At 47.7% G+C, this 13,406-nt stretch overlaps 1 protein-coding gene across 22 annotated transcripts in view; it reads right to left on the bottom strand.

The window, feature by feature from the left end:
• Positions 1-13,406, bottom strand: part of Dysf (dysferlin) — a 185,750-nt gene that overhangs the window by 41,431 nt on the left and 130,913 nt on the right. For 13 of the 22 annotated variants that reach the window (XM_060383434.1, XM_060383440.1, XM_060383441.1 and 10 more), the window contains 3 exons: positions 12,792-12,957; positions 12,442-12,518; positions 8,087-8,149 (listed from right to left, as the gene is read on the bottom strand). In XM_060383434.1, coding sequence (XP_060239417.1) covers positions 8,087-8,149; positions 12,442-12,518; positions 12,792-12,957 — 306 coding nt within the window. The remainder of the gene's footprint in view (positions 1-8,086; positions 8,150-12,441; positions 12,519-12,791; positions 12,958-13,406) is intronic. The other 9 variants (XM_060383445.1, XM_021641697.2, XM_060383442.1 and 6 more) reach the window with 1 other exon arrangement.

Consider the following 13,406-nt stretch of genomic DNA (forward strand, 5'->3'; position numbering starts at 1 on the left):
CTGTAGGAAGTTTCCCAAGTAACATCCCTGCCCAGATGGCCTCGTGTGGAAGGTCAGTCACGCTTTGCTTAGGAAGCTCTTACACAGGACTACACTAGCAAGGACTGTGGCTCTGACTTTGTAGATAATGCTGGCTGCCATGGTAAACACAGCACTCTTCGGCTCACAGAAAAGCCCATGGTAGGCGCCTGTGGTTCTGGGTTCCTCCTCATTTCTCCCACCCTGTTGGATTCCCAACTGGCAAAGTAAGAGTCTAGCAACTCTAAACTGTCTCCATGTTTCTTGGATCTGAGGTAACTTTTTTAAAAGGTCTGTGCATTCACAGACAGAGCCTTCCTCGGCTCACAGTGCTTGACAAGCCAGCGCTTCCCCCTGTGAGCTAAGGATGGGAAGATGGCATCGAGAGTCCAAAGACAGAAACAGTCTGAGCACTAAGAAAATGATTCCCTGAGCCAAAGAACTGAGTCCATAACAGAAAAAAAAAAAAAAAAGTCTTTGTTCGTGTTTGTAGGAATATTGGAGAAGATGCCACAGACAGGAAATGGGAGCGCTGGGTCCTGAAGGAGATATAACCTGCTTGATGGAAAACAGGACTGTCGGACTTAAAATTAAAACAGATTTCCATTTCCAAGTAATGGACAAACTAGAGACCTGGAGAAATCTTCCCGGCAAGTACATCACAACAACTGGCATCTTTTAAAACCTTGGAGGTGATGAGGGTGTAAAGAAAATCTTCCACAGCAAACAAGAAAGGAAAAATCTGGAGAAATGAGGAGCCAAATGCATACTGACTATGGGACCCCAAAAGCCACGGCTGAACATTTAGTTTTAAGTGAATCTGGGTTTGTAGTGTCTCCAGGCTTCTGGTAAAAGTAAACACACATCCTCTCTGGAAGAATGTGACTTCCATCCAGGCCTCAAAGAATTCTCAGATAAAGTTCCAAAGAGCATGAGTTCACAATCAAGAAATAGTGAAGCACATGAGGAACGAGACACCATGAGCGAGCGCCAGTGAGGATCAGCCCACTGCAGAAGCAGACCAGAGAACAGAAAGCAGAAGTGTCAGAAATAACATGGGAACCAAAGGACCCTCCCGGAAACAAAAGACAGACAGAGATCTTCAAAACTAAACAGAATGAAGAAGAACATTCAAAATTAAAAAATGTAAATACTGGATGACAAACTCAGTAAACTGGGTTAAAGAGCAGTCAGAAACGTGTAACATTAAGTAAATAGAAGATTCGTCTTTAGAAATGAGCAGAAGGGTAAGATCGAGAGACAAAAATGGGGGCTGGAGAGAGGGCTAGGGGTTAGGAACTTACACTCCCTTCCACAGGGGACCCCAGTTCAGTTTCCAGCACACTACAGTCTGGAACTCCAATTCCATGGGGTCCAGTCCCTCCGGCCTCTTTGGGCACCTGCACTGCCATGCACATACCTCACACAGGCACACACACAGCGGTTACTTTGTTGTTTTGTTTTTTGAGACAGGGTTTCTCTGTGTAGTCCTGGCTGTCCTGGACTCACTTTGTAGACCAGGCTGGCCTTGAACTCACAGAGATCTGTCTGCCTCTGCCTCCCAGAGGGCTGGGAGTACAGGTGTGCCCCACCGCGCCCTGCAAGAGCACGTATTTTTAAAATACAATAATTCACCTTTTAAAATTCATTCTCAGGGCTGGAAAGATGCTCCTCAGTTAAGAGTGCCTGCTGCTTTTCCAGAGAAAGAGCACCCACATGGGTTCCCAGCACCCACATGGGTGGCTCACAACTGCCTGTAACTCCAATGCCCGCTCTTCGGCCAGTGTGGACACTTGCACACACGCTGATACACACATATGCACACACATCACTAATAAAATACATCTTTTTAGGAAGAAGGAATTAACAGAGTAAACAGTTTCTGCAGGACCCCTGGATGGTCATACTCTGAAGGAGCGCAAGCCCTTACCTCTGATTGTGTATAATTTGCATATAACCGACAGACATCCTCCTGTGGACCGTCAGTCATCTCTGAATCGCTTGTGGGGCTCACTGTGAAGCACACACCACAGAAACAATTATTAAACTGCACTGAACGAGGAAATGTCTGTGTGTTTGCCATGAGCTCAACCATTTTTTTTAATATTCTCCATCTGCCTGTTTGTACCTGTGGATGCAGAAGCTGCATGCAAATTTAGTGGACACAGAGGACTGAATCGGTCCACCCATCTCCTCAGAGCTCCAGAGGGAATGGTGGGAAGAAGATAACGTTGAAGAGATGACAATTGAGAACTCCCCAAAACCAATGAAAATAGAAACGTCTTCAGAGTTAGAATGGCAGCGTCACAGCTGTGGCCAGAGACAGTGCTGACAGAAATAGCGTCAGTGAAACTGGAGTCCTCACAACAGGGTAAAATAAAAGCATTGTCAAACAATTAGAAAGTGGAAAAGCCTAAAATAAACTGACACCACATAAGACTTTCAACAGATTGTACTTAAAGGAAAAGTGAAATAAGAGGACAGAAGCTGCTGCACAAAGGGGTAGTAAATGTGAACCTAGCTGGGAGAAAACTGTTTACCTAAAAAACAAAACAACAGACTCAAACGCAGTTTACAAGCTAGAACTAAAATGCCCAACAAAAGTGTACAATCATTTACAGTGTATATTCTAAGCTTATAATCACATTCTGGAAAAAAGCTGTACTTAGACTTTACTAAGTCAAAGACGCAGGTTAAAATTAAATAGTGTGGGTGTGGCGCACACTTCTAATCCCTTTATTCAGGAAGCTGTGGCAGGAAGATCTTAAGCTAGGGCTAGCCTGGGTCACCTAGTGAGAGCCTGACCCAAACAACAAACAGAAAGAGCTCTATACCAGTCACTAAAGGAGATCAGTGTGTTCAGCTTTACAGGGATAAGTGAGAGGGGGCATGCAAGCAGGGAAGAGTCTTACATTGGGGGAGAGAGGGAGGGAGGGAGGGAGGGAAGGAGGGAGGGAGGGAGGGCTGGCTGGAGACCTGGAGATAGAGCTCCTTGATAAGTGCGCCTGCCTGGCATACTAATGGTCCTAAAATCAACTCCCAGTACCAGGGGAGAGAGGGGTGGATGAATGGAGGGAGAGAGGAAGAAAAAAATATAAAAAGATACAGCTACTTTGAGGCCAGCCTGGTCTACAAAGCAAGTCCAGAACAGCCAAGGCTATATAGAGAAACCCTGTCTCAAAAAAAAGAAAAAAGAAAGAGAAAGAAAGAAAGAAAGAAAGAAAGAAAAGAAGAAAAAAGATAAAGCTAATAGAAATACAAAGTAAGATGGCAAACAATCCAAATAATAATGATGCATTCTTTTAAAAACAGAGAGCCCAAGGGGCTCTGTGAGTTTGAAGTCGGCCTGGTCTACTTAGCCCGTTCCGGGCAGCCAGGACTATAGCCCTGTGTACTGGGTACCTAAATCCTCTGTAAAACAAGCGTGACTCAGAGCCACCTGTAACCACAGCTCCCGGAGACCAGCTGTCCTCCTCTGGCTTCCATGGGCACCTGACTTCTGTGCACATATCCACACACAGACACACACACACAGTTTTTAAAAATAAAACAAAGCAAAGGAATCCAAGTTTGAATAACACATTAACAAAGTGTTCTAAGGAGATGTGTAGCCTGTAAAACACATTTGAAAAATACACATTCGTCAGGCTTCCACAAGACAGTTATAAAAATGGACCTTTTCCTGGGCCATAAAGGTCATTACTAAGTATTATTACACACAGACTGCATTCTCTGGACCACAGTACAGCGAAACTAAGCCAGAATCAACAACAACAGAAAGATAACTGAAAGCATAATTTAGGAACTTCCAAAATGTTTTTAGACAACTTAGGTGTCAAAATGAAATAACAGAAATAAGAAAATATTCAGAACAGAAAAATGGCAAAAAAATTCTACCTTCCAAGTCCTGTGGGAGGCATAACACAATACTTAACAGGAAATTTTATAGCCTTCAATGTTTACATAGAGGTTTAAAATATAATAAACACTCCCAAATAGGAGGAAGGAAATAATAAAAAAATTAATCAGGTAGGAAATAAGGAAACAAAACAGAAGATCAACTGAAAAATTGATTCTTTGAAAATGATGAAAATAATCTGACTAAGCCTGACAAGAATAACAAGATAAAATCCTAAAAATGAAGGAGATATGCTAGATGGAGAAGAAAAGACTAGAAAAATTGAGAGGGCATTATGAAAAATGTTATGCCAATATTTGGGAAGGAAATGGGTACATTCCTATAACGTATAAATCACCCAAAGTGACTCACCTAGAAGCAGAAAATCTCAGAGGTCCCATAAAGATTCCTAAAATTACAACAGCGATTTAAAATATCCCAAGAAGAATGCTGAGTCTAGACAGCTTTACAAGTGAGTTTGCCAAACACAGGCAATGATGATGCCAGGCTTATTCTGTCTTCTTAGAAATTGGAGAAAGCTCATTGTCACCCAAACTACTTTATAAGATGACCATTACCCAGACACAAAAAACTGGAGGGCATAAAGAGAGCAGTTTCAAGCTGTTATCATTCATCAAAACTGCCGAAAAAAGAAATCCTGAGGCGAAGCACATGCCTTAAATGCCAGCTCTCAGGAGGAAGAAGCAGGCAGATCTCTGTGAGTTCCAGGACAGCCAGGGCAACCTAAGAAAAAAAGACAGAAACAAAGACAGACAGACCTAAATATCTGCAAATGGGATCTGGCAATGCAAGGGGGAGGGGGAGGGGCAGTGTTGACCTGGTTGGTTTCTTTCAAACTTATGAACCTGTTTCTAAACTGAAAGAAAAGGAAAGTCCATGAAAGTATTCATATTATCAGATCAAAGGAGAAAAAAAATCACATGACCATGTCAACAGATACATAAAAAGCATTCCTGGTAACAAATATTAACTAGCTAGTCGTATTTTACCTCCTAAGTCCCATACTCCTTGATGAGGCAAAAATATTCATTAAAAAAAAGGGGGGGGGACATAAAAAAGAATACTTCCAAAAATAAATCACACAGAGCATCCAACTGGTGGTCCTGGCCAGTACAACAAGGAAGAAAAGGAAACAACCAAGAAAGAAAAGACAAACTAAAGAATCAAAAGTGATTGATCACAAATTATATAACTGACTAAAGCTCAGAACACTTGAATCAGTAGGATGAATAAGAATCCTAGCAAAGTTTTGAAAATAAGACCAGCATATATGAGTACTGATTTAATTTACACGTGAGTAGCAACCAACTGGAAAATGCCTCTAAAGAACAGGGAACAGAGACAGCCTAGATACGCATCGACGGATGAATAGGTAATGAGAGTGTGGTAAATCTGTAGGATAGGGTTTTATTCATCTAGCTAAAAGGAAAATCAAAATCATAACGTCTGCAGGAAAATGGATGGATTTGAAAAGTATAATAGCAAGCAAGCTCAGAAAGGCAAAAACTGCATGTTCTCCCTGTGCAGATCTAGCCTACAATGTACACACACACACAGTGGGGGGGTTGGAAATTAAAAAGAAAATCAGTTCTCACGCTCAGCAGCAGAGGCAGAAGTGGCGGGATGGAAGACACGTGGGGAGCTAGCGTGACCTGGCGTCGAAGCCCAACCAAGATGGTGCAAAGCAACACCAGCAAGGTGCAGCAAGTCTCTCTCCAGATGCCCCTTGGAGGGGTTGGACAAACGCTCTCTGTGGTCTGGCACACAGGCCAGTGCCAGCCGAGGGCCGCAGCTGCTCTTGCATAACCTCAGCAGCTCCTGGCGGGCAAGCTGTGTTTGCGACCACAGTCAACGTGTCTGCCGACAGCCTTCATGCCAGCTGCACTAGTGATGTAATGGCATAAATATGACAAAAACTATAAAATTCGAACTTAATGCTTTCAAGTTTTTTTAAGTACAAACAAAATGGCATAAAGATGGCAGACAGATCTTAAATTTTCACAGAACTCTACACCCAGATGCTTTTGTAGCATCATTACATTCTTCTCAAACATTAATAAACTCAAGGTTAAGAAACATGGATGTTGCATGCTGGCTGCGGTTTTAAATGAAAGGATGGCATTCCTCCATTCCGCAGATCCAGATCCAAGCAGAGCTGGCCTTGTGGCACAGGACTGGAAGATAAGCACTCACAGTGGTGGGGAACCTGTATGTCAGTGTTCAATATGCAGGCGCATTAATGATTCAGTCAAACAACCTCCCCCCATCGGCAGCTGCCAGCCTGCTATGCTAGAGAAGAGGGCCTCAGCCTCAGTAAGCTATGAGCCCTTGACAGAGCGAGAGAGTTCATTCTACTCCAGAACACGGGGCTATTGTGTTTTATATTATCAGAATAATGTAAAGAAAAGTATCATCTTGATAAATACCGAATGACACTGATAAAAATGAACTCTTAGCCAGGCACCATGGTGCCTGCCTGTAATCCCAATACTCAGGGAGGAAGAGGCAGGCAGATCTACAAAGTGAGTTGGAGGCCAGCCTGGCCTATAAAGCAAGTCTAGGACAGCCAAGGCTGCACAGAGAAACCCTGTCTCAAAGAAAACACAACACAAAACAAAAGACAAAATCTTGACAAAGCCAAGAACATCTGTATGAAACAGCTAGTTGTCAACACTCTTAAAAGAAAATAAAGAATTATTCTCATTAATTAATGGCCAAATAACTTTTCTCAGTGGCACCTCTACTGTCAAATATTATTTTGAAATGGAAAATAATAGATCTAGATATGAGGAATAAAGCCATGTCTGTTTGAACAGTCTTATCCACCTAGAAGTTTTCTTAACTCGACAAGGGCTATGTGGGGAGGCTTAATAAAAAGACGGCTGCCAAGTAAGCATGTGAAAGTTTCTTTCCCGAGCTGGGCTGGAGCTCAGTGGCACAGCACCTGTCTGGCATATGCAAGGCCCTGGGTTTAACTCCTGGCCCAGAAGAGAGGAGGGGAGGGAAGGGAAGGGAAAGGGAAAGAAAGAGGGGGGAGGAGAGGAGAGAGAGGAGAGAGGAGGGAACAGTAAAGGAGAGGAGGGGTTGGAGGGGAAGGGTAGGGGAAAGAGGGGAGGAGAGGAGGGGAGGGGAGAGGAGAGGAGGGAAGGGGAGGGGACAGGAGGGGAGGAGAGAACAGGAGAGGACAGGAGAGGAGAGGAGGATTTCCTAGAAAGAATTATGGTCATAAAAAGAAGATACTCCACTGATAATAGTAATTAAGGCTACAAAACACCTAGGAATAAATTAAATGACTGAACCTAAAGACAGTAAACTAAATATTCTAGGGAGGTAAAGGACAACAGTGGAATCACAAATCAAGTGTCCAATGATAAGTAGTTAGTACTTCAAGAGGGCCTGTGTGACACCCAGCCATATATACACATATGTAAGTGTGTATATATAATGTATACTATAAATATATACATTTAAATAGTGGGAGAGCCTTCACATTGTATTTTTCAGCTTTTTAATACAGATGATCAGCAATTACAGTATGACTCCATATTGTCAAACTCGGCGTATAAACAAGTACACGAGAGAACTCGGGCGTGTCTAACCAGTCCAGCAGCATATACAGATGCCGCTCGCTTTATCTCTGCCCTGCGCTCCAAGTTTCCATATTTTCCACAAAAGAAAATTCGGAAAGAAGCCTGAACCTGTTAGAGCAGCAGGCGCAGAAAGGAGCCCTGCTAGGCACCGCAGTGCTGACACTGTCCCAAGCCCTTGGACTCAGAATATCCGGGACCCCCTGCAGCCCTTAGTCACGCCTGTTCTCCTGTAGGAGGAACTGGGAAGGCTAGCCTGCTGCCATCTGAAGGGCCTTCGCAGGCCCAGGCCCCACAGGGCAGAGCTGAAGCTAGGAACAAATCCTTCCCTCTGGCCCTAGAAGCCATGCCCAAACCCAGCCCACCAGGGTAACTAGGGCTGAAGTAGGGCTCAGAAGGAGCAGGGGACTCATCAGAGCCAGAGATCTCTAGGTGTACACCCCAGAGCTTTCTCCCCATCCTTCCGTGATTGCTCCAGGATCAAGAAGGTCTCCTCTCCTCCTACCCTCCATTCCCAGACATGCAAGCAAAATCGAGCCAACAAACAGTAAAGAATACATACATGAGGACTGGATGGAGAAGGCACCAGGTTAGTGGGGGCCAAGCTTGACAGCACATCTGCAAGCTACAAATTAAACATGCCAGTTAGCAACAGGGTCAAAGGACCTGTGACAAGGGAGGCTGGCCAGCGTGAGGGATTAGAGTCCTCCCTCTCTCCTTCCCTCCCTCCAGCACCCTCCCAGAATCCTCTGCACCAACTGTGGGAAGAGTGTGTGTCCGGGTTGGACACCCTGGCTCCATGGCCCCACCATTTATGTGACCTTGGACAGCTCCAGGACCACCCTGAATCACAATGGTCCAGAGTAACGGTGAGTGACCAGTGAAGTCTGAAATTGAAGGCCTCACTAGGCCAACTTGGCCTTTGCTGCCAACCTGGCAGGCGCCTCCTACTCAGCCACTCTCCCCGTCTTTCTCAAATCTGCCTGCTCCAGAGACATTTCTAGTCTCTACCCTCCCTTCATTGGTTCCTTCTGTCACGAACATACCCATACACACTGGGCAGGGTAGCTAAGCAAGGGCAAGGCCCCCGGCTTCGGTCCTCCAGAAGCAGGGGACACATGGCTCCCAGGACCTACATAAAGGAAGCTGAAGGAGTCTCAGAGTACATCCTGCTGCCCGTCCTAGGAATGGCTTCCCACCACAAATCCTCACTTGGTATCTCTAGGACTATAATTTGTTGTCTTTTAGAAGAGCCTTGGGTGTGCTTGGAAGATATAGCAAAGGGCCAGGGTAAGAGGATAGGGCTCAGGTGGGTGAAAAGCAGAATAGAAGGTGACTAAAGCAAGATGGGGGTGGGACAGAGGAAAAAGGAAACACAGCCGCTCTGAGAGAGGAGATGGGGTTGAGGGGGAAGGCAAGAAAACAGGCCCTGCAGCAGGGGAAAAGGAAGGTGAGGTTGGAGAAACCAGGGGTCAGTGGGGACTCACAGCCACCAGCACTGGCCCCCTCCTCAGTGATCCAGAGATTCCAAGGGGACCCTGAAAAATGTGAACCCCCGGCTGGACTTTCTTCCATACAAAAGGAAAGGTCAGGCACAGGGCAGAGTGTAGGAGAGGCCCTGTGAGACCTGGAGTGGCCTTTAGGCTCTCAGCCCTCTCCCTCTGTGCAGGAAGTGCCACTGAGGCACTCCAGAGTCCTGGGAAGGACAGCATGGGAGGTGGTGACAACCAGCTGGGGACAGTAGAACCTTCCAGAATAGGCTGGTGCCTGTCCCCAGCAGCCCCTAGAAGACCAAAGATGGCTCTGGCCCTCCCCTTCTTGCTCTGACCCCTCCGAGGCCTCGGTGCTATTTTGACAGTGTTCCTTTTTAGAGAATGTGAGAGGGGGACAGGCCGGTCACCAGAGCAAAAGGAACGCGGGTGGCTAAACATAGCGCCAAAGCCCGTGCAGCTGCAGAAATGACACATTCCCTTCGGGCTCTGGCCGTAATTTGCTGCTCCAATTCTGGGACCGTGTTTCCACCTTCATGGCAGCCTGAAGACTATAACTGGAGCCGGGAGCTCCAAATTAGCTTGAGAGCTGCCCACACCTCAGCCCACGAGAGAGAAGGTCTCCACCATCTTCTCAGGGCTCCTCCATGCCACGGGCCAGGCGTGTCCTCAGAGGCACACACACAGCACCTCACCATACACAGACATACTCACACATACACACACATACCACACACAGCACCTTTACCACACACAGACATACTCACACATAAACACACATTCCACACACAGGCACACACACAGCACCTTACCACACACAGACCTACCACTGACATATTCTCACATACCTACAATAAGATACACACCACCTGAGCACACATGTGTGCACCATTTCACCACACACATACCAATCTTACCACATATACACACACAGCACCTCACCACACACACACACAAACAAACAACACCTCACCACACACACACACACACACACACAGCACCTCACCACACACATACACACACCACCTCACCACAGACACACACACACACACACACACACACACACAGCGTTGCTATGTGAACACACATATCACCTTCCCCAGATACTATGTTGCCAGATGGTATTTTCAGTAAAAATGGGGCCGAGGCCTCTTCCATCAAAGCAAGCCATTCCCGCTTCCTCCTCCTTCTCCACCGCTTCCTCCCACCACCTCCCAACCTAGGCCAGGCCAGCCTCGCCTCCAAAAGCCCAGCTCCTGGCCACCTACCTCTCGGCCCTCTGTTTCAGAGTGTCCATGTGATCATACCAAACACAGGCCTAACTCTGGCTCTTGCTCAGGCCCAGCCCTGGTCCGCTCATGTCAGGGCCAGGAGGTTGCCCAGCCTGGACCTCCTCACTCCCCACCTCTGGCTGTGCTTGTAGCCAACATGACCAAAACAGTCTCTCTTTATCTCAGCCTGGGGAAACTGAAGGTGGCACCCAGAGAGCAATTCCGCTGGGAAGCCCTGAACCCGGATGTAGCTCAGATGAGCCTGTGAAGGAGGCAGGAAATAGGAGCCAGGGGAGGGCAAGCCAGGGTTTGGGACTTGCTTAGCTACAAACACCCACCAACAAGTAATGCAAAGCACGAACTTGTACTGCCATTACTGTAGAGCAATCTCAAGTTTCCACTCAGGTTGCCTTGCTAGGAGTCACTCTTCCTCAGACCCATGCAGACAGTGGGCAAGTTATCTGTCTCTTCTTCCATGAACCCACCCATATATCCACACATACATCCACCCATCCATTTACCCATCCATCTGTTCACCCACCTACCTCTCTACCTACCTATCCATCCACCCAACCATCTGCTCACCAATCCATCTACCTCTCCATCCAAGCACCTACCGCCCATGAACCTACCTATCCATGCATCCACTCATCAATCCGTATTTCCATCAACTCATCCACTGACCCATCCTATCCACCCATCTGTCCTCCCATCCACTCATCCATCCATTAATTTATCTACCCATCTTTCTATCTGCTCTCTATACACCTAGTTATTCATCCATCCATTCATTCATCCACCCACTGGCCATCTAGACAGATTCTCATTGAATACCTCCTTAAAACCAGGCCTTGTGCTGGACATTAGAGACATAAAAACGAAGGCACCTGGTTGCTGTCCTGCCATTTAGTCCAGAGAAAATGCTGAGAACCAGAGAGGTATGCAGGGCCTAGAGCTGATGCGGGAGCCAAGGTCCTGCCAGAGAAGTGGTGACCAGTCACAAGTTGACTCTCAAATAACAGACTGAACAAGAGAACAGAAGCAAAGGTTGTCTCAGCAGATGGAATAGCAGGGCAGAGACCTGGTGAGTGCTGGTGGCTGAGACATGAGGGATCGGGGCTTCTGACACCTTCTGCACATTGGTGAAACCACAGAGCAAGACTTCCTGCATCTGCCACAGCTTGGCTCCAGAAGCAAACCCTAGACATGCTCCCACAGAAGTGCAGGAAGATGGGAGATTGAGGCAGTGGCAGAAAATGGCACTCGGTATCTCCAGGAGAAACTTCAGAGCTGATCTCTGAAGATCTTGAGGCCATCTCAGTGGTCAAGTGCAAAGCTGAGATTTAATAGGTGAAGAGCACTGAGACTTGCTAAGGGTCACCTGCCTCTCCATCCACTGATTCAGCCATCCACCTCCCATCTATGCACTGCAGCCCGAGGATAGGGTACCACCGTACAGGCTGGGAGGCTCTGCCTCAAGAAGCCTGATGCTCCGAGCAATCAAAGGCATCGGGCGTGTGAGCAACGTCGCGCATAGCCACAGAGAGGGCGGCAGCCTTAGCAGGTCAAGGGCTTGCTCCCCCTCTCTTGGGGCAAGCACTGGATGGGATGCAGAGCACATCCACAGCTCAAGACAGGCACGATGCTCCCTTAGGTGCAATCTGTGGCAGGCTTCCTGCCATGCGCCTCAGCATGTCATGTGGTCACCAGCAGGCGCTGGGTTGCAGAGTGTCTAGCAAGAGGAGAGCTGACTACCTGCAGGCTGCAATGGCCCTCTCCAAATTATCCCTTCCTGGTCCTGAAGGTGGGGGAATAAGAGAGATATACTATAGTCCTAAAAGTTACCTGCTCTGTAAGCTACCTCCAAGGGGCTGCCAAGCATGAGATCCCAGATCTTCCCTCAAAGAAGACCCCTTCTCATTTGAGGGATTTCAGACAGAAAGCCTGCAATGCAGCCACAAGGCAGATGTTCCATTTTCCCCACATGCTTCCAGAAAACAGTTTAGATTCTACCCTGAGGACTACGCAACCCTCCTCCAATCAGGAGGAAAGCTCCCACCCACCAGGGCATTGAGGCTCCAGGGTCTGGAGGGTAAGGATGTTAAAGCCAGCTCCCGGGGCAGGGCAGGAGAGAGCTGACATCTCAGTTATCCTACCTGGACAGGGATGAGAGGCTCCTTGTCGTCGATGTCAATGAGCACGTCTTCTCCAGGGCTCAGCAAGCTAACATCGTCTGCAGGCAGAGCACGCCCACACCTATGAGGGCCTCTCCAGGGCACTGTCCCAGAGCCCTCGGGCTCACCAGCTCTCACACCTGGCAGAGGTGCCCCCCTGCCAGCCCTTCCTTCTCCTGATGCTGTCTTCCCACATTCCCCACCTACTCCTTTCCCTCTGTGCCCCCGCTCTCCTCCACTGCCACCTATTCTGAACCATGCTTCCCATTCACTCGCTCCAGGCATGCCAACCTAGAAAAGGAACTCAGCAAAGGCTACTTCTTGCTCGTTACCTGGGCCACCTTGTGGAGACGGGCTCTCTGCTGAGTACGGGTCACACAGGAAGTTCTCCAGGGAGCGAATAGTGCACTGGCCCACAACTGGGCGGCGGCCAAACTGGCGATTGTCAATGACCTTGACCACAATAGGAGGACAGTAGAGGTCCTCTCGGGGGAGCATCTGGGGAATGGAGAAGAGGGTCTCAGTGCACTTCTGGGAAGTCTCAGGGGAAGGAGTAAGGGAGAGCTCTCACAGGCAGGACCAACGAACAGAGAGTGGCTCTGAGCCCACAGAGAGTAAGTACCTAAGAGCCCATAAGTCCAACATGGTGGCCAGCAGCTCAAGTGCTGGCCAGTGGGACACAGGCCACACACCTTTCCATCTGTCTTTGGCTGCTATGTGTGAAGGCTGGCTTTCCCACAGCTTCGCCTGCAAACACACCCAGGTCAGCCTAAAGTCTGGGCAAGTCTGTTTTCTCTGAACCTGAGCTGCCTGGGGGGGAGGGGGAGTTGGCCTGCAGCTCAGCATTTCTTACAGACAGTCCCCCCCAAGTGGATACTCAGGATTTGGCTTGCAGACCCAGATTCTTCTCTCCCCTACCCCAAAAGCACTCTGAATACAACTTGAAA

This window comes from Meriones unguiculatus, chromosome 5, assembly GCF_030254825.1.
Source record: "Meriones unguiculatus strain TT.TT164.6M chromosome 5, Bangor_MerUng_6.1, whole genome shotgun sequence".
NCBI lineage: Eukaryota > Metazoa > Chordata > Mammalia > Rodentia > Muridae > Meriones > Meriones unguiculatus.